The following is a 15413-nucleotide window of genomic DNA, read 5'->3' as shown; positions in this document are numbered from 1 at the left end:
TTCTGGTGTTATTATTATTATTATTATTATATTATTTTCCCTCATAATATTACAAGTTAATTATCATCTTTTTTTTTCTATTTCTCTTTTTTTCCCCAACTATTTCAACTTTTCCTGGAGGTGGGGCACAATGGCAAGCGTCTGGTGGCTGGGCCTGCACCTATCGAGCATAGTCCGAAAATGGGCCCCAATTTTCCCCAGTTGCCAGCAGTGAGAGGCGACAGGCAGGGGTGGCAATTCTTGTTTCCCCTTGGCTCCGCGCCTGTACGTTGGAGTTAAACCTTGTGAAGAAGAGGGTACTTTCCCTCTGCCTTCGGGTGGGGGAACAGGTCCTGACTGCTGTGCACTTATGCAGCAAACAGCAGTTCAGAATACCCACCCTTTTTGGAGTCCTTAGAGCAGGGGTGTCAAACTCGTGCCATGGAGGGCTGAGACACTGCAGGTTTTCTTTCCAGCCAGTCACTAAAGCAGGTGATTTTAATGATCAACACCTTCAGTTTGAGGGAAGGAGCTCATCAATTAAATCACCTGCTGAAGAAACTGGTTGGAGAGAAAACCTGCAGTCTCTCGGCCCTCCAGGGCACGAGTTTGACACATGTGTCTTAGAGGGAGTACTGGAGAGTGCTCCCTCAGGGGATTCCCTAGTTCTGCTGTGGGACTTCAACAGTCACGTTGGTAGCGACAGTGAGACCTGGAGAGGCGTGACTGGGAAGAACGGCCCCCCGATCTGAAACCGGGTTGTGTTTTGTTATTGAACTTCTGTGCTTGTCACAGATTGTCCATAACGAGCACCATGTTCAAGCATAAGAGTGTGCACGTGTGCACTTGCAACCAAGACACCCCGGGCCACAGTTTGATGATTGAGTTGATGGTCGTGTTGTCGGACTTGTGGCCAGATGTTTTGGACACTCGGGTGAAGAGAAGGGCGAGCAGTCAACCGATCACCACCTGGTGGTGACTTGTCTCTGACGGTAAAGGAGGATGCCAGAAGAGCCTCAACTATTTTCCGAGGGAGGCGGCGAAGTCCGACTGGGCCATGGACAACGTGCTCCATTGTTGAGGCGGCTGATCGGAGCTGTGGCTGTAAGGTGGTCGGTGCCTGTTGTGGTGGTAATCCCAGAACCCGTTGGTGGACATTAGTGGTGAGGGATGCCGTCAAGCTCAAGAAGGAGTCCTATCGGGCCTTTTTGGCCCATGGGATTCCGGAGGCAGCTGGCTGACCAAGCAGTTATGCGGCTCTGGCGGTTGCTGAGGCAAAAACTCATGGGAGGAGTTCGGAGAAAGCCATGGAGAACGGCTTTACAGGGATTCTGGACTGTCATACACCGTCTCAGGAGGGGGAAGCTGTGCATGGTCAACAACGTGTATGGTGGAGATAGTGTGCTGCTGACCTCGACTCGAGATGTTGTGGAGCGGTGAAAAGAATAATTTGAAGACTTCCTCAATCCCACCGACACATCTTCCCATGAGGAGAAGACCTTCACACGTCTTGGACACGTTGGAAAGACTATGTCTCTCAACTGGCCTGGGATCGCCTCAGGATCCGCCGGGAGGAGCTGGATGAAGTAGCTGAGGAGAGGGAAGTCTGGGCTTCCCTGCTTACGCTGCTGCCCCATCATATTTTTTACCATCATATTTTGACTTTATTCTCCTAACTTTTTCTTATAAAACTACAGTTGTTTTTTCCCACATTTCTGCTGTTATTTTAACTTTCCAACGATGTTAATTTTTGTTTTTTTGTATTTGGTTTTGCAAATTTCTTCATAATTTTTTCTCCTAACTTTTTTGGTAACCTAATTTCCCAAAAATTACAACTTTGTTGTTTTGTTTCTCATAATATTACCACTTCAAAAAAATAATGTCTGCCTTTAATATTTCAACTTTATGCTACTAAAGTGATGCTATTTTTCCTCATATTACGGCATTATTCTACTAAAATTTTGACATTCATTAGATTACAACTTTTTTGTCTTTATATTTTCACTACATTATAAAATGACTGCTGATTCTTCCATTTTCTTTAGTTTTCTTGTTAAATGATATTTTTAAAATGTGCTGTGGGCCGCACTTTAGACATGCCTGCCTTAGAGAAACACGAAAAATAACAAATTCTGCAGCCCACATAACATCCGAATGTGGTGCTTGTATGTTTATTAATTTCACTGAAAAACAAATATACAGGTTTTAAATTTAGAGCGGTGAAACCAGAGTGGATGTTGCTTTTTTTAAGCAACAATATGCATTTATAGTCATTTACTTTATTTTTTTTTCATTTAATGGCCATGTAAGTTTCTTTATTAAATTATTTTCTTATATTATATAGTGAAATGTCATTACAATTAGATATCATAATACCCCCAAAAAATAATAGTACAATTCTGACTTTCCGATTAGATGTAGTATTTCGTCATACTGTATACATTTCAACTTATTATTGAAATCTTCCGTATACATATATGTTTTATTTACAAAAATGACTGATAAAATGTGATCAAGCTAAACACAAAAATGTATAAATCGTAAATAAAAATATATATGTACGTATATATATATATATATATATATATATACATACATACAGGTGGCCTCTATAGACAGGTTGGCGTCCAGTTTGAATGTTGACCAGTAGAGGGAAAAAAAAGGGGAAAAAAATTAATGTTGACCAGAAGAGGGCACTGTGGGACTGCGGATAAAAGTTGTACAGAACTACTAGGCTCATTACAGCTTTAGTTCATCAGGAAGTGACGGGAAGTGACGGTGGGCGTCCCGAGCAGGAGAGCTAGGCTCAGTGCTAGCTGTGAGTTTGGAGAGAGTTGGGAAGTGTGTTTATGTTGGCGTGGATGTAAAGTCCTGCAGTGTTCTCCGCTGTTAATAAAGCCATTAAAGTGCATCGGCGACGTGAGTCTCTCCTTCCCCACAACAAGCGGCATTACAGTATTGACCAGTGCACACCAGGAAATAAACGGTGTCATTTCTTCCAGGCATTGGCTGGACAGCTATGTAGTGGGGCTTGTTTAACCTTTGCCTTGTGGGCAAGCAGGAAGGAGAGACGATGCTGAGAGATGTGTGTGTGTTCTGAGCTGCTGTCTGGTGGCCGCGTTCAATAAATAAAGTTGGCAGAAGCAACAGGAGAAGTTTCCTTCTTTGCTTTGGAGCTGAATAACACTGACAAGTTAACAGACTAGTAGCGAACGGAAAAGAAGACGGCTTTTTTGTGTGTCGAATACAGAAGATGAGGACTTTGATGGATTTGTGGATGAGGCTTGATGAAAGATAACGTGAGTACATTCTAAAATACTTCAATTAAGTACAACCCAACTCAGTTTTGCTACCGCTGCCGCATGCATGCTAGCGTATGTTTTTTTTTTATTGTAGCGTCGCTGGGAGCACGTCCTGTTCCCAGCATACTTTGCAGTAATGTTTTGGTGCAAATGCTCTTAAAGTTACATGTTTGACCAGGAAATAGCAAGCTCAAAAGAAGACGGCTTTTTTATGTGGAACAACTGACAGTTTGTGTGGATCTTGTGAATGATTGTGACTGAGCTAGGAGTCAGTAATTAAAGTCTACACACGACAGCTTCATTGATTGAAAAACAAAACTTTTTCGTGCATGAAGCTTCTACTTGAGTTGGTAATTTGGCCGCTATATGCGGTCAGATATTGACCAAGGGAGACAAAATGGGTGGCCGCTGGCCGCGTTGGACAGGTGACTGCTATACACAGGGTCTATAACATGTAAATTTGCTGCGGGGGATTTTTCAGCAGCTGCTATAGGCAGGTGGCCGTTCTATAAAGATGGCCGCTAAGACAGGTTTGACTGTATATATATATATATATATATATATATATATATACTGTGTATATATATATATACTGTGTATATACAGTGGTGTGAAAAAGTGTTTGCCCCTTTCCTGATTTCTTATTTTTTTGCATGTTTGTCACACTTAAAAACAAATTAAAATATTAGTCAATGACAACACAACTGAACACAAAATGCAGTTTTTAAATGAGGCCAAAACATGGAACAGTGGTGAACCTTCCCAGGAGTGGCCGGCCAACCAAAATGACCCAGAGAGCGCAGCGACGACTCATCCGAGAGGTCACAAAAGACCCCACAACAACATCCAAAGAACTGCAGGCCTCACTTGCCTCAGTTAAGGTCAGTGTTCATGACTCCACCATAAGAAAGACGCTGGACAAAAACGGCCTGCATGGCAGAGTTCCAAGACCAAAACCGTCTTGTCTCAATTTTGCCAGAAAACATCTTGATGATCCCAAGACCTTTGGGGAAATACTCTGTGGTCTGACAAGACAAAAGTTGAACTTTTTGGAAGGTGTGTGTGCCATTACATCTGGCGTAAATTTCAGAAAAAGAACATCATAGCAACAGTAAAATATGGTGGTGGTAGTGTGATGGTCTTCAGGACCTGGAAGACTTGCTGTGATGAATGAAAGCATGAATTGTGCTGAAGGAGAATGTCGGCCATCTGTTGGTGACCTCAAGCTGAAAGCAACTTGGGCTCTGCAGCAGGACAATGATCCAAAACACACCAGCAAGTCCACCTCTGAATGGATGAAGACTTTGGAGTGGTCTAGTCCAAGTCCTGACCTGAATCCTATTGAGATGCTGTGGCATGACCTTAAAAAGGCGCTTCATGCTGGAAAAGCCTCCAATGTGGCTGAATGACAACAATTGTGCAAAATTCCTCCCCAGCGCTGTAAGAGACTCATTGCAAGTTATCACAAAGGCTTGATTGCAGTTGTTGCTGCTAAGGGGGGCCAACCACTTATTAGCTTTAGGGGGCAATCACTTTTTCACACAGGGCCATGTAGCTTTGGATTGTTTTTCTTCCCTTAATAATAAAAAGTTTCATTTAAAAATTGCATTTTGTGTTCAGTTGTGTTGTCATTGACTAATATTTACATTTGTTTGATGATCTGAAACATTTAAGTGTGACAAACATGCAAAAAAAAGATCTATATACTGTATGTTAGGCTCCGTCCTCATCGTATCCACGGTAACGCTCTCCCTCGCCACCTCCTCCTCCCCTCGGCTCCTCCGGGCAGTGAATCCCGAGCTGCTTCTGCAGCTTCTCCTCCTGCAGGCGAAGCTCCATGGAGTCCACCAGGTCGTAGACATTGTCCAAGGACCACATGGGCGACGGGAACCACGCCTTGACGTCTCCGTCCTTGCCCACCACCAGCATGCTGAAGTAGTCCTTGCTGATCTTCAGCTGATCCCGCAGGTTGTTGACGGCGTGGCGGGCTAACGGCTCCACCTGGCTCTGACTACGACCTGCAGTGAGTGTGTAAAAGTTTAACTGCTAACGTGCACGACGGACGCAATCTGGATCGGGGCGACCGCACTCACCATTGAGGGGGAAGAGCTCCACCGTCCCCGAGGCTTTGTCTCCGACCCCGATCAGCTTCAACATGGCAAAGTGGCGAATACCTGCACGGAGGGAACATTCTTTAGACGTGCACGCTACATGTCAGGCTAGGAATGGTGTTTGCAGGCTGGCAAGACGCATGCCAGACCAACAGGTGGTGCTGCAGCTGTTAACCCCGGAAGACAGTTTCAGCCAACAAGACAAGTCAATAAAAGGCATAGTGCACAATTTTTTACAATCACGGGACCTCATGACATCACGAACAAGGTGAACTGCAGCAGTTATTGTACTGCCTTGTTTTCGGAAACCAGATCCAATATTATGAAGCTCAATACATGTTTGAAGCTGTACAGCAACAATTTTCTCAAAGGCTTTTGGCAGGATACATAACTTTGATATTGGCCTGTAGCTGTGAAGATTGGCCGAGTCCCCTCCTTTCAGCTGTTTTTTTTTTTTTATAACATTATGGCTTAAAAAATGTCTTTCTTTAATATTTCAACTTTCCGCAATGACATTATTTTCCCTCATGATATTACGTTATTCTCGTAAAAGGATTTTATTATTTTCCTTGTTACATTACAACTTTTTTCTCTTCATATTTTAAATGTGTTCTTTATTATTATAACTGTCTTTTCCCTTTCTTGTAATGTTGACTTTATTCCTGTAATATCAGGACTTTATTCTCGTGATATTATAATTTTTTACGCAGCCAATATTTCCAAAAATTACAACTTTGTTTTGTTTGTTTTTTATAATATTACGACTTAAAAAAATACATATTTTAATATTTCAACTTTCTGCCACTAAAACAATATTGCGACATGAATCTCTTAAAATTATGACTTTTCTTTGTTAGAGTCCAACTTTTTTCTCTTAGTATTTTAACTTTATTCTTGTAAAATGGTCATGAGCTTTGGGTTGTGACCGAAAGGACAAGATGGCGGGTACAAGCGGACGAAATGAGTGGTGTGGGTGGCTGGGATCTCCATCCATCCATTTTCTATACTGCTTCTCCTCATTAGGGTTGCGGGGGTATGCTGGAGCCTATCCCAGCTGACTTCGGGCGACAGGTGGGGTACACCCTGGACTGGTGGCCAGCCAATGGCAGGGCACATATAGACAAACAAGCATTCACACTCACATTCATACCTATGGACAATTTAGAGTCTCCAATTAACCTAACATGCATGTTTTTGGAATGTGGGAGGAAACTGGAGTACCCGGAGAAAACCCACACACACACGGGGAGAACATGCAAACTCCACACAGAAATGCCCAAGGGAGAATTGAACCCAGGTCTTCGCATTAAGAGGAGCCAGATGAGGTGGCTCGGGCATTTGGTCAGGATGCCTCCCGGACGCCTCCCTGCGGGGGGTGTCCAGGGAACAGCCGACCGGTAGGAGGCCTCCGGACACGTTGGAGAGACTACGTCTCTCAACTGGCCTGGGAACGCCTCGGGATCTGCCGGGAGGAGCTGGACGAGGTTGCTGGGGAGTTTTGCTGTTTGCTGCTTTGCTGTTTTCCTGTTAAATAATATTTTTAGAATGTGCTGCAGCCCAAAATAAAACATTGGTGGGTCGTAAATGGCCCCCGGGCTGCACTTTGGCCACCCCTGGTTTATGTATTATACAGTCCAGTTGCACACGAGTACAAAATACAACCACTATGAACACATTTACATGAATAGCAATGAAAGGTGAGTATTGTTGTATTTCTTCTACTAGTACTCAGTCGTACTAGTACTACTGTACTAGTAGTAGTAGTACTCACCAAGATGACATTGTTGTCCATTGAGAGCAGAGAGCTGCTGTTGTAGAGAATAGTCATCCTCAGCTGGAGCGGAGAGCAGCAGCAGTCTCCTCCTGGACATGAACCTACAAGCATATCTCATCACGTCAGCGTCGTGGCTCCTCCTCCTCAGAAGGAATCCTGCACACTTTGATACCTGAGCAGGGGATTCTCCGCATCGGGTTGCTGCTTGTCTGCTCCACAAGGAGGAGGATGTTTCCTTTCTTCTTCCTTCTCAGCGCGCCGTGAGGGAAAGCTGTCCATGTATTCCAACATGGCCGTGCTGGATGGGGGCGCTTCAAAGACTCTCTGCAGGGGTGGGAAGGAAGGCCGGCAGGTATACCGAGTACACAAACACACAGAAGAATTGACCATTTCATCTCACGTGGGGCTTGATGTCGTAGTCGGTGACAGTCATGGAAAAGAGGTCGGGGGAAGACAAACCCAGCTCGGCTCTCAGCAGCGCCATCAGGCCCGAATCCGACAGCTGCCGGCTTGGCAGCGAGCCGAACGCAGGCTCTGACTCTTCAACACGCAAAAAGACACAACGACACGCGATCACTGGACTTTTCATTTGGTACGCCTCGGCCGGAAAAGCGCACTGCGTCACGCCGACGGTCAGAATGCATTTCAATATCAAACGTGGAGAAGGAAACATTCTGAAACAATAATGGTTAAATGAGCAATTCATGGAGCCGCTCTGATTGTTCCGAATTCCTGTTTCTAGCCCAGAATCCCAGAAAAATGTAATACCGCCCCTCAACAGCGCCTCTGCTGGCTGCAGCCAAGTGGAAACCTCAGCCACGGCCATGGAACTGTTTCAACTGTTTGTTATTTTTCCTCATAATATTATAATGTTATTCTCCTTCGATCATAACTTTTTTTCCCGTAATATTTTGACTTTGTACATTTTTTGTAAAACTACGACTGATTTTTCCAATTTTGCTGTTGTTGTTTTCAACTTTCTTCTTGTACATTTTCCTAAGCAGATTTTTCCAAAAACTTTATTTGTTGTTTTGTTTGTGTGACATAATATTGCAACTTTTTCTTTTTCTTAAAAAAATATGTTTCTATTTTATGCTCCTAAAATTGTATTATTTTTCCTCATAACGTTATTCTCGTAAAATTCCAACTTTTTCTCGTTAGACTGCAATTTTTTCCTGTTATATTTATTTTTATTTATTTTTATTCTTTTATTTATTTTTGTCAAATTGCTGCTCGTTTTTTTGCCCCATTTCTGCTGCTGTCGTGGTTTTCAAAATTTTCCAAGTATTTCAACTTTCTTCTTGCCAATTTTCTTCTCGTAATTAGGATTTTATTCCCATCATATTTGGCCTTCATTCTTGTAACATTTCCCAACCTAATTTTCCAAAAATTATATATTTATTTTGTTTTGTTTGTTCCTCAGAATTTTACTCATGTATTATCTATTATCTCCTAATATTACAACTTTAAAAATAACATCAATAATATCTTGTTTTAGATAATATTTCAACTTTATGCTACTGAAATGATGTTAATTTTCCTCCTTATATTACAGTATTTTCATAAAATTATGTTTTCTTGTTGGATTTCAACCTTTATTTGACTTTACTGCAAAATGATTGCAGATTTTCTTCATTTTTTTCAGCTTTCTTTTTTTTAGTTTTCTTGTGAAACGATGCATGAATATTTCCTCTATGGCCGCCCCACTCCAACAGTAGTTTTATCTGTAACAAAAATTGCGTGAAAGAAACACGCCAAGGCGTCCTACCGAGTTGGTGGTGCTGCAACGTGAGCGTGGCGTCGCCACCTCGGCCCACGATGGTCGCCACGGTGACCTTCCTGACGGCAAGCTGGCAGTGCTGCTTCTCGTTCTCGGCGCGCTGCTCCACGTACAGCCTTGCGTCTCTGCTTGGGGTCGACATCAGCTTGCAAGAGTGAAAAAACACAAACACGTTGAAGGATTTCAAGCAAGTACGTGCTTTAAAAGACTTACCATTAACCTTCTTTTACCCTTGAAATGGTCCAAAAAGTCCTTCAAGGCAGATTTGTCCTTCTCACTAAGTTCTTTGTTGGACTTCTTTCCTCTTCCTTTCTTCCCTTTCTTTCCCTTTTTCCCTTTGCCCTTTTTCTTTTCATTGCTTTTTTCCTCTTCTTCGTGGATGCTCTCCTCAACGGGCTTTCGAGGCCCCTCATCTAAGGTAGCATCCGGCCTGCAAAACAACACAATGCAAAAAAGCCACCTTTGGACCACCCAAATACGATTAAATACAAGCAACTGCTCAAATTTGGGCTTTTGCCGCTAAAAGGAGGTAAGTAATCCATTTCTAGCATCTCTTCTGGATCAAAGATAAAACAAAAACCCATAGAAAATAAATACGCTGATCTGAACATGTTCATTTAATTTTTCACGTGGGATTACATGCATCCATCCATCCATCCATCCGACCATTTTCCTCTGCTTATCCGGGTCTGGGTCGTGGGGGCAGCAGTCTCGGGAGGGAAGTCCAGACTTCCTTGTCCCCGGCCACCTCCTCCAGCTCCACCGGGAGGACACCAAGGCGTTCTCAGACCAGCTGTGAGACATAATCCCTCCAGCGTGTCCCAACCGGGCATGCCTGGAACACCTCACCAGGGAGGCGTCCGGGAGGCATCCGGATGAGATGCCAGAGCCACCTCAGCTGGCTCCTCTCCATGTGAAGGAGCAGCGGCTCTACTCTGAACTCCTCCCCGATGACCGAGCTCCTCACCCTGTCTCTTAGGGTGAGTCCTGCCACCCTATGGAGGAAACTCATTTAAACTGCTTGTATCCGCGATCTCGTTCTTTCGGTCACGACCCAAAGCTCATGACCGTAGGTGAGGGTGGCAACATAGATCGAACGGTAAATTGAGAGCTTTGCCTTCCGGCTCAGCTCTCTCTTCACCACGACGGTCCGGTACAGCGACCGCATTACTGCAGACGCTGCGCCGATCCGCCTATCGACCTCACGCTCCAACCTTCCCTCACTCGTGAACAAGACCCCGAGATACTTGAACTCCTCCACCTGGGGCAGCACCTCATTCCCAACCCGGAGGGAGCAATCCACCCTTTTCCGACTGAGAACCATGGCCTCGGATTTGGAGGTGCTGAGTCTCATCCCAGAAGCTTCACACTCAGATGCAAACCGTCCCAGTAAACGCTGAAGGTCACAGCCCGATGAGGCCATCAGGACCACATCGTCTGCAAATAGCAGAGACGAGATCCGAAGGTCACTGAACTGGACTCCATTGACGCCTTGGCTGCGCCTAGAAATTCTGTCCATCAAAATTACGAACAAAATCAGTGACAAAGGGCAGCCTTGGCTGAGGCCAACGTTCACCGGAAACAGGCTAAACTTACTACTGGCAATGGGAACCAGGCTCCTGCTCCGGTTGTACAAGGTCCGGATAGCACGTAGAAGCATGCCAGCAATCCCGTACTCCACTGTAAACAGTGTGGACCGGGAACCACTTCCCCTTTATGAGGAGCCAGACGATTTGCCAGATTTCACCAATTTGACCACTAGGTAGCGCTATAATGAGCTATATTTAGTGGAAGTGGAAGGTATACTAGTGGAGTGTATACTTGTAGTACTGCAGATACTGCATGTAATAGTACGCATTGTGATTGTACAACAAATCACCTTTGGTTCTTCACTTCCTCTTTTCCTGCTGACACGTGTGGAGGCCGGTGCGTCTTCTCTTTTTCCTCTTCCTGTTTTCCGCCCGCAGCGCTGCCGGTGCTGCCAGGATTTCTCCTGGCGGTGGGCGCCTTACGGATGACGAACCTGGACCTCCCGTTGAGGATGTCTCGGATCTTACTCTTCAGGGCGGCCTTTCTGTCGAGAGCAGCTCGTCTTTGTAACGCCGCCACCGAGGTGACGTTGCTGTGCCTGTGAGGACTGAGGATGATCCTCTTCTTGGTCTTCTTCCTTTTCAGCACAACCTTCTTCTTGGCGCTTGGGCACCTGGTGTGCATGAGATCATGTTTGAAGTGTGAATGCAGGACGAGGCAGTGTAGCACAAACCTTAACTTGGAGCCCTTTCTGCTGATCTTCTCCAGCTTCCTCATGGGGAACTGATCGACGATCTCCAAGATGGCCTCCACGCGTACCGGATAGGGGAAGCGCTCGCTGACTCTCAGGTTTTTTTTCAGCAGCAACATGTTGAAGGTTTGCTCCTGAACGGGATGGAAAGTCATTTTTCTCTTTCTTTATCCTCTCGAGGGACGGCGCTGCTATATTAAAAAGTGGCGGTAGCGTCACGGTCTGGGGGCTGCACGAGTGCTGCCGGCACGCCAAACAAATTTTCCAAAAATTGCAACTTTATTTTGTTTTGTTTGTTTTATGATATAAGTAAAAAAAAAAACAGGGTGGAAGTGGCCCAGGAGGTAGAGCAGGTCATCCAGAACTCGGAAGGTTGGCGGTTCCATCCTTGCGCCCCCCACCCAGTCAGTCACTGTCGTTGTGTCCCTGGGGGAGACACTTCTCCCACCTTGACCCCAGTGCTGCCCACACTGGTGTGCAAATGTGAGTGAATGTTTGGTGGGGGTTAGAGAGGCCATAGGCGCAAATTGGCAGCCACTGTTCCGTCAGACTAGCCCAAGGCGGCTGTATCTACATATATAGTTAACCACCACCACCAGGTTGTGAATGAACCAGTCAATGAATGAATGGCTTTGGGTACCTTGAAAAGCACCATCAAATCCAATCCATTTATGTTTTACAAAACACATTTTTTCTTTAATATTTCAACTCTATGCTGCTAAAATTACATCATTTTTCCCTCATAATATTGCTCTCGTAAAATTAGTAGAATACGACTTTTTTCTTTTCATATTTTGACTTTGTCATAAAATGACAGCTGTTTTTCTCAATTTCTGCTGTTTTTAAAATTTCCAACTATTACAACTTTTTGAGAATTGTCTTAATTGTGACTTTATTGACTTAACATTTTGACTTTATTCTCGTAACATCGTAACTTTTTCTCCAACCTAATTTTTTTGACTTTGGTTTCTTTGTTTCTCACAACATTAAGACTTTTTAAAAAACATGTTTTTTCTTCAGCTTTTCAACTAAAAGGACTTAATTTGACCTCATAATATTACAAGTTTATTAAAATTGAGATTCTTTTTCCTTGTTAGAATGCTACTTTTTTCCTCTTGATATTTTGACTTTATTCTCATAAAATTTTGAATTTATTCCCATAATAGAACTTTTTCCCCAAACTAATTTTCCAAAAACTACTACTACTTTCTTTAATATTTCAACTCTATGCTATTAAAATGACATTATTATTCCTCACAATAAAAAGTTTATTCTTGTGAAATTATGACTTTTTTTTTGTCTTGTTAGAAAACGACTTTTTTCACCAAATATTTTGATTTTATTTCAATAAAATTTTGACTTTCTTTCTACAATGTTGCGACTTTTTTCTGTTAATATTTGGACTTTATTCCGACAATATTTGGAATTTATTCAGATAATATTATAACTTTTTCCCCAAACTAATTTTCCCAAAATTCCAACTTTATTTTGTTTTGTTTCTCATACAGTATTACAACTTTTAAAAACCCCCAACATTTTTCTTTAATATTTTACCTCTATGCTGTTAAAATGACATTATTTTTCCTCATAATATTGCAAGTTTATTCTAGCAAAATTACCACTTTTTTTTTCTTGTTGGACTTCAACTTTTTTCTTTTAATATTTGGACTTTATTCTCATAAATATATTTATTTATTATCATAATGTTATGACTTTTTTCTTTTAATATTTAGACTTTATTCTCATAAATATATTTATTTATTATCATAATGTTATGACTTTTTTCTTTTAATATTTTGACTTTATTCTCATAAATATATTTATTTATTATCATAATGTTATGGCTTTTTTTCTGTTAATATTTGGACTTTATTCCCATAATATTAGAACTTTTTTTCTCCAAACAAATTTTCCAATTTTCCAAAAATTACAACCTTTGTTTGTTTCTCACAATATTACAATTTTAAAAAACAATATTTAATATTTCAACTCTATGCTCCGAAAATGACTTTATTTTTCCTTGTAATATTACGAGTTTATTTACTTTTTTCTCTTCATATTTTGACTTTATTCTTGTCAAATTGCAGCTGATGTTTTTGCATTTCTGCTTTTTTATTTTGTTTCTTTTTTTCATTTTCCAACTAGTTCAACTTTCTTTCTGTTCATTTTCTTCTCTTAATTGTGACTTGATTCCAATCATGTTTGGACTTCATTCTCGTTATTATACATTTTTCCACAACCTAATTGTCCAAAAAATGACGTTATTTGCTGTTTTTTTTTTTTTTTGCGATATTACAATGAAAAACTTCAAAGGTGTATATTTAATGCGTCAAAGTTATGCCACTAAAATGATGTTTTTTTTTTTCTTATTCTTGTAAAATTATGCATTTTTTGGGTTCGATTCCAACTTCTTTTCTCAGTATCTTGACTTTATTCTTGTGAAATTACTGCTGATTTTTCCGTATTTGCTGGTTTTTTTTGGAATGTGCCGCGTTCCAATAAAAGAACAGCTGCTGTGAATCACACCCCGGCTGACTGAGCAGGTACCTGAGTGAGCTCCAGGTAGTGCAGCAGTTTGGTGACAGTGTCAGGGTCCAAGCTCTCCACGGTGGCGTCTCCTTGCATGCTGGTCTTCTGGATCCGGCCTTCCATCATGGCGTTCTGGATGACGGTGACGATGAAAGTGTCTCTTTCGGCCAGACGGCAGTTTAGGGATCTCTTAAAGAGACAAATAAGCACGTCAGCCACTTTAAGCACAGGACTCCGTCGCGGTTTTACGGCTAAATGACCTGATCCGCTTCCTCCAGCTGCTTCTCCATCATACGGAGGTAGTGGTCGTTGTGGGAGGGGGCTGTTATCACCCACAGACGCTTTTTGCCTGGACAAAAAAAAGGTGTATTCACACGGACACTTGCTTCCACTTGCGTGTGTTTCTTTACTTGCCTGCAAAATCCGAGAGAAAATCCAACTGTGGTGCAAACTCTCCCGCCTTGCCTCCACGCTGCCTGTCCTCATCCAAGCCCAGGCCCAGCTCCATTCCGGGGGGGAGGTCCGAATAGTCTCCCCAGTCCTTCACGTTGGGGTCCAGACGGCTCTTGGTCTCGCTGGGCTGGCTGAGGCTCCACAGCACGAGAGCAAACGCCAGCCCTCCGGCTGAGTAAAAGCTGCAAAACATCCTGGCGGTGGTCCGAAAACGCTTTTATTTAGAAGCTTTCGCTCTCAAAGAATGAAAACATCCATCTTTTCAATCCTGCTCGCAAGTCCTCATTTGGTGGGAAACAACGGCAATGAGAAGACGTGAGACCCTCAAGCCAGCAGACCCAAGACTGAGGAGCACACACACACACACACACACACACACACACACACACACACTCCTGGTTCGCATTACACCCCAGGCTCGTTAACATGGCTGGAATTTTCTTCAAAGCCTTTTCTTGCGGCTGAGAAACACACGGCCGTGTCTTTCTGCACAAGTGAGGACCTGACGTTGACACAATGTCTTCCTCGACCCTCAGGTGACTTTCACCTCATAATAAATAAGAATAATAATAACTGGAAAAGCACTCGGAGAGCACAGACCTCCGCCAAGCGCCACACTTCCCCCATATTGTTATTTACACCATAAATATTAGTCCTACATTTGTTTTAATCTACATATTTAGATTGCTTGATTATGAAAACATACCATGGAAGGGTTTCAGTGACTTAAAGAATGCTAACATGCTAACATTAGCATGCTAATACCTAGAATAATAGTGCTAAGTGTTTATATAAGTGCTAAAAATGTTAGTATAATTATGTTAGCATGCTAACATGGTAATGGTGATGGTTTCATTCATCCTGAACATGCATACAAGTCACACTAGAGCACATCACATAGCACAATTCACAATTTTGCATGTCCAATAAGGAGTAGGAAGAAGCAAGGCTTATTTAATCCAACCTCATCTGTTTCACATCAGCTGCAATACATTTATTTACCTCTTGCTCACATTAGCATGCTAATACCTAGCATGATAATGGTAAGTGTCTGCTTAAGTTCATGTTCATGAAGGTTGCAAAAAAATGCTAGTATGCTCATGTATAACGTTAGCATGCTAACACCTAGCATAATAGTGTCTACCTATGAAAATGGCTAAAATGCTAACATGCTAATGTTAGCATGGTAACAGCTAGCATGATA

General features: G+C 42.6%; 1 protein-coding gene across 1 annotated transcript; it reads right to left on the bottom strand.

The window, feature by feature from the left end:
• Positions 1–2297: 2297 nt before the first annotated feature.
• On the bottom strand, positions 2298–14537 carry ccdc80l2 (coiled-coil domain containing 80 like 2). The gene is made up of 12 exons (XM_054757179.1): positions 14171–14537; positions 14017–14105; positions 13775–13945; positions 11210–11361; positions 10826–11149; positions 9160–9376; positions 8935–9091; positions 7567–7706; positions 7339–7490; positions 7164–7267; positions 5375–5455; positions 2298–5299 (listed from the first exon to the last, which is right to left on the bottom strand). Exons 1-12 carry the CDS (start codon positions 14400–14402, stop codon positions 4995–4997), a joined length of 2124 nt encoding a protein of 707 aa, XP_054613154.1. The 5' UTR covers positions 14403–14537; the 3' UTR covers positions 2298–4994.
• Between the last annotated feature and the right edge of the window lie 876 nt (positions 14538–15413).

This window comes from Dunckerocampus dactyliophorus, chromosome 17 (assembly GCF_027744805.1).
Source record: "Dunckerocampus dactyliophorus isolate RoL2022-P2 chromosome 17, RoL_Ddac_1.1, whole genome shotgun sequence".
Taxonomy (NCBI): domain Eukaryota; kingdom Metazoa; phylum Chordata; class Actinopteri; order Syngnathiformes; family Syngnathidae; genus Dunckerocampus; species Dunckerocampus dactyliophorus.
This window is presented reverse-complemented; position numbering and strand designations above follow the sequence as displayed.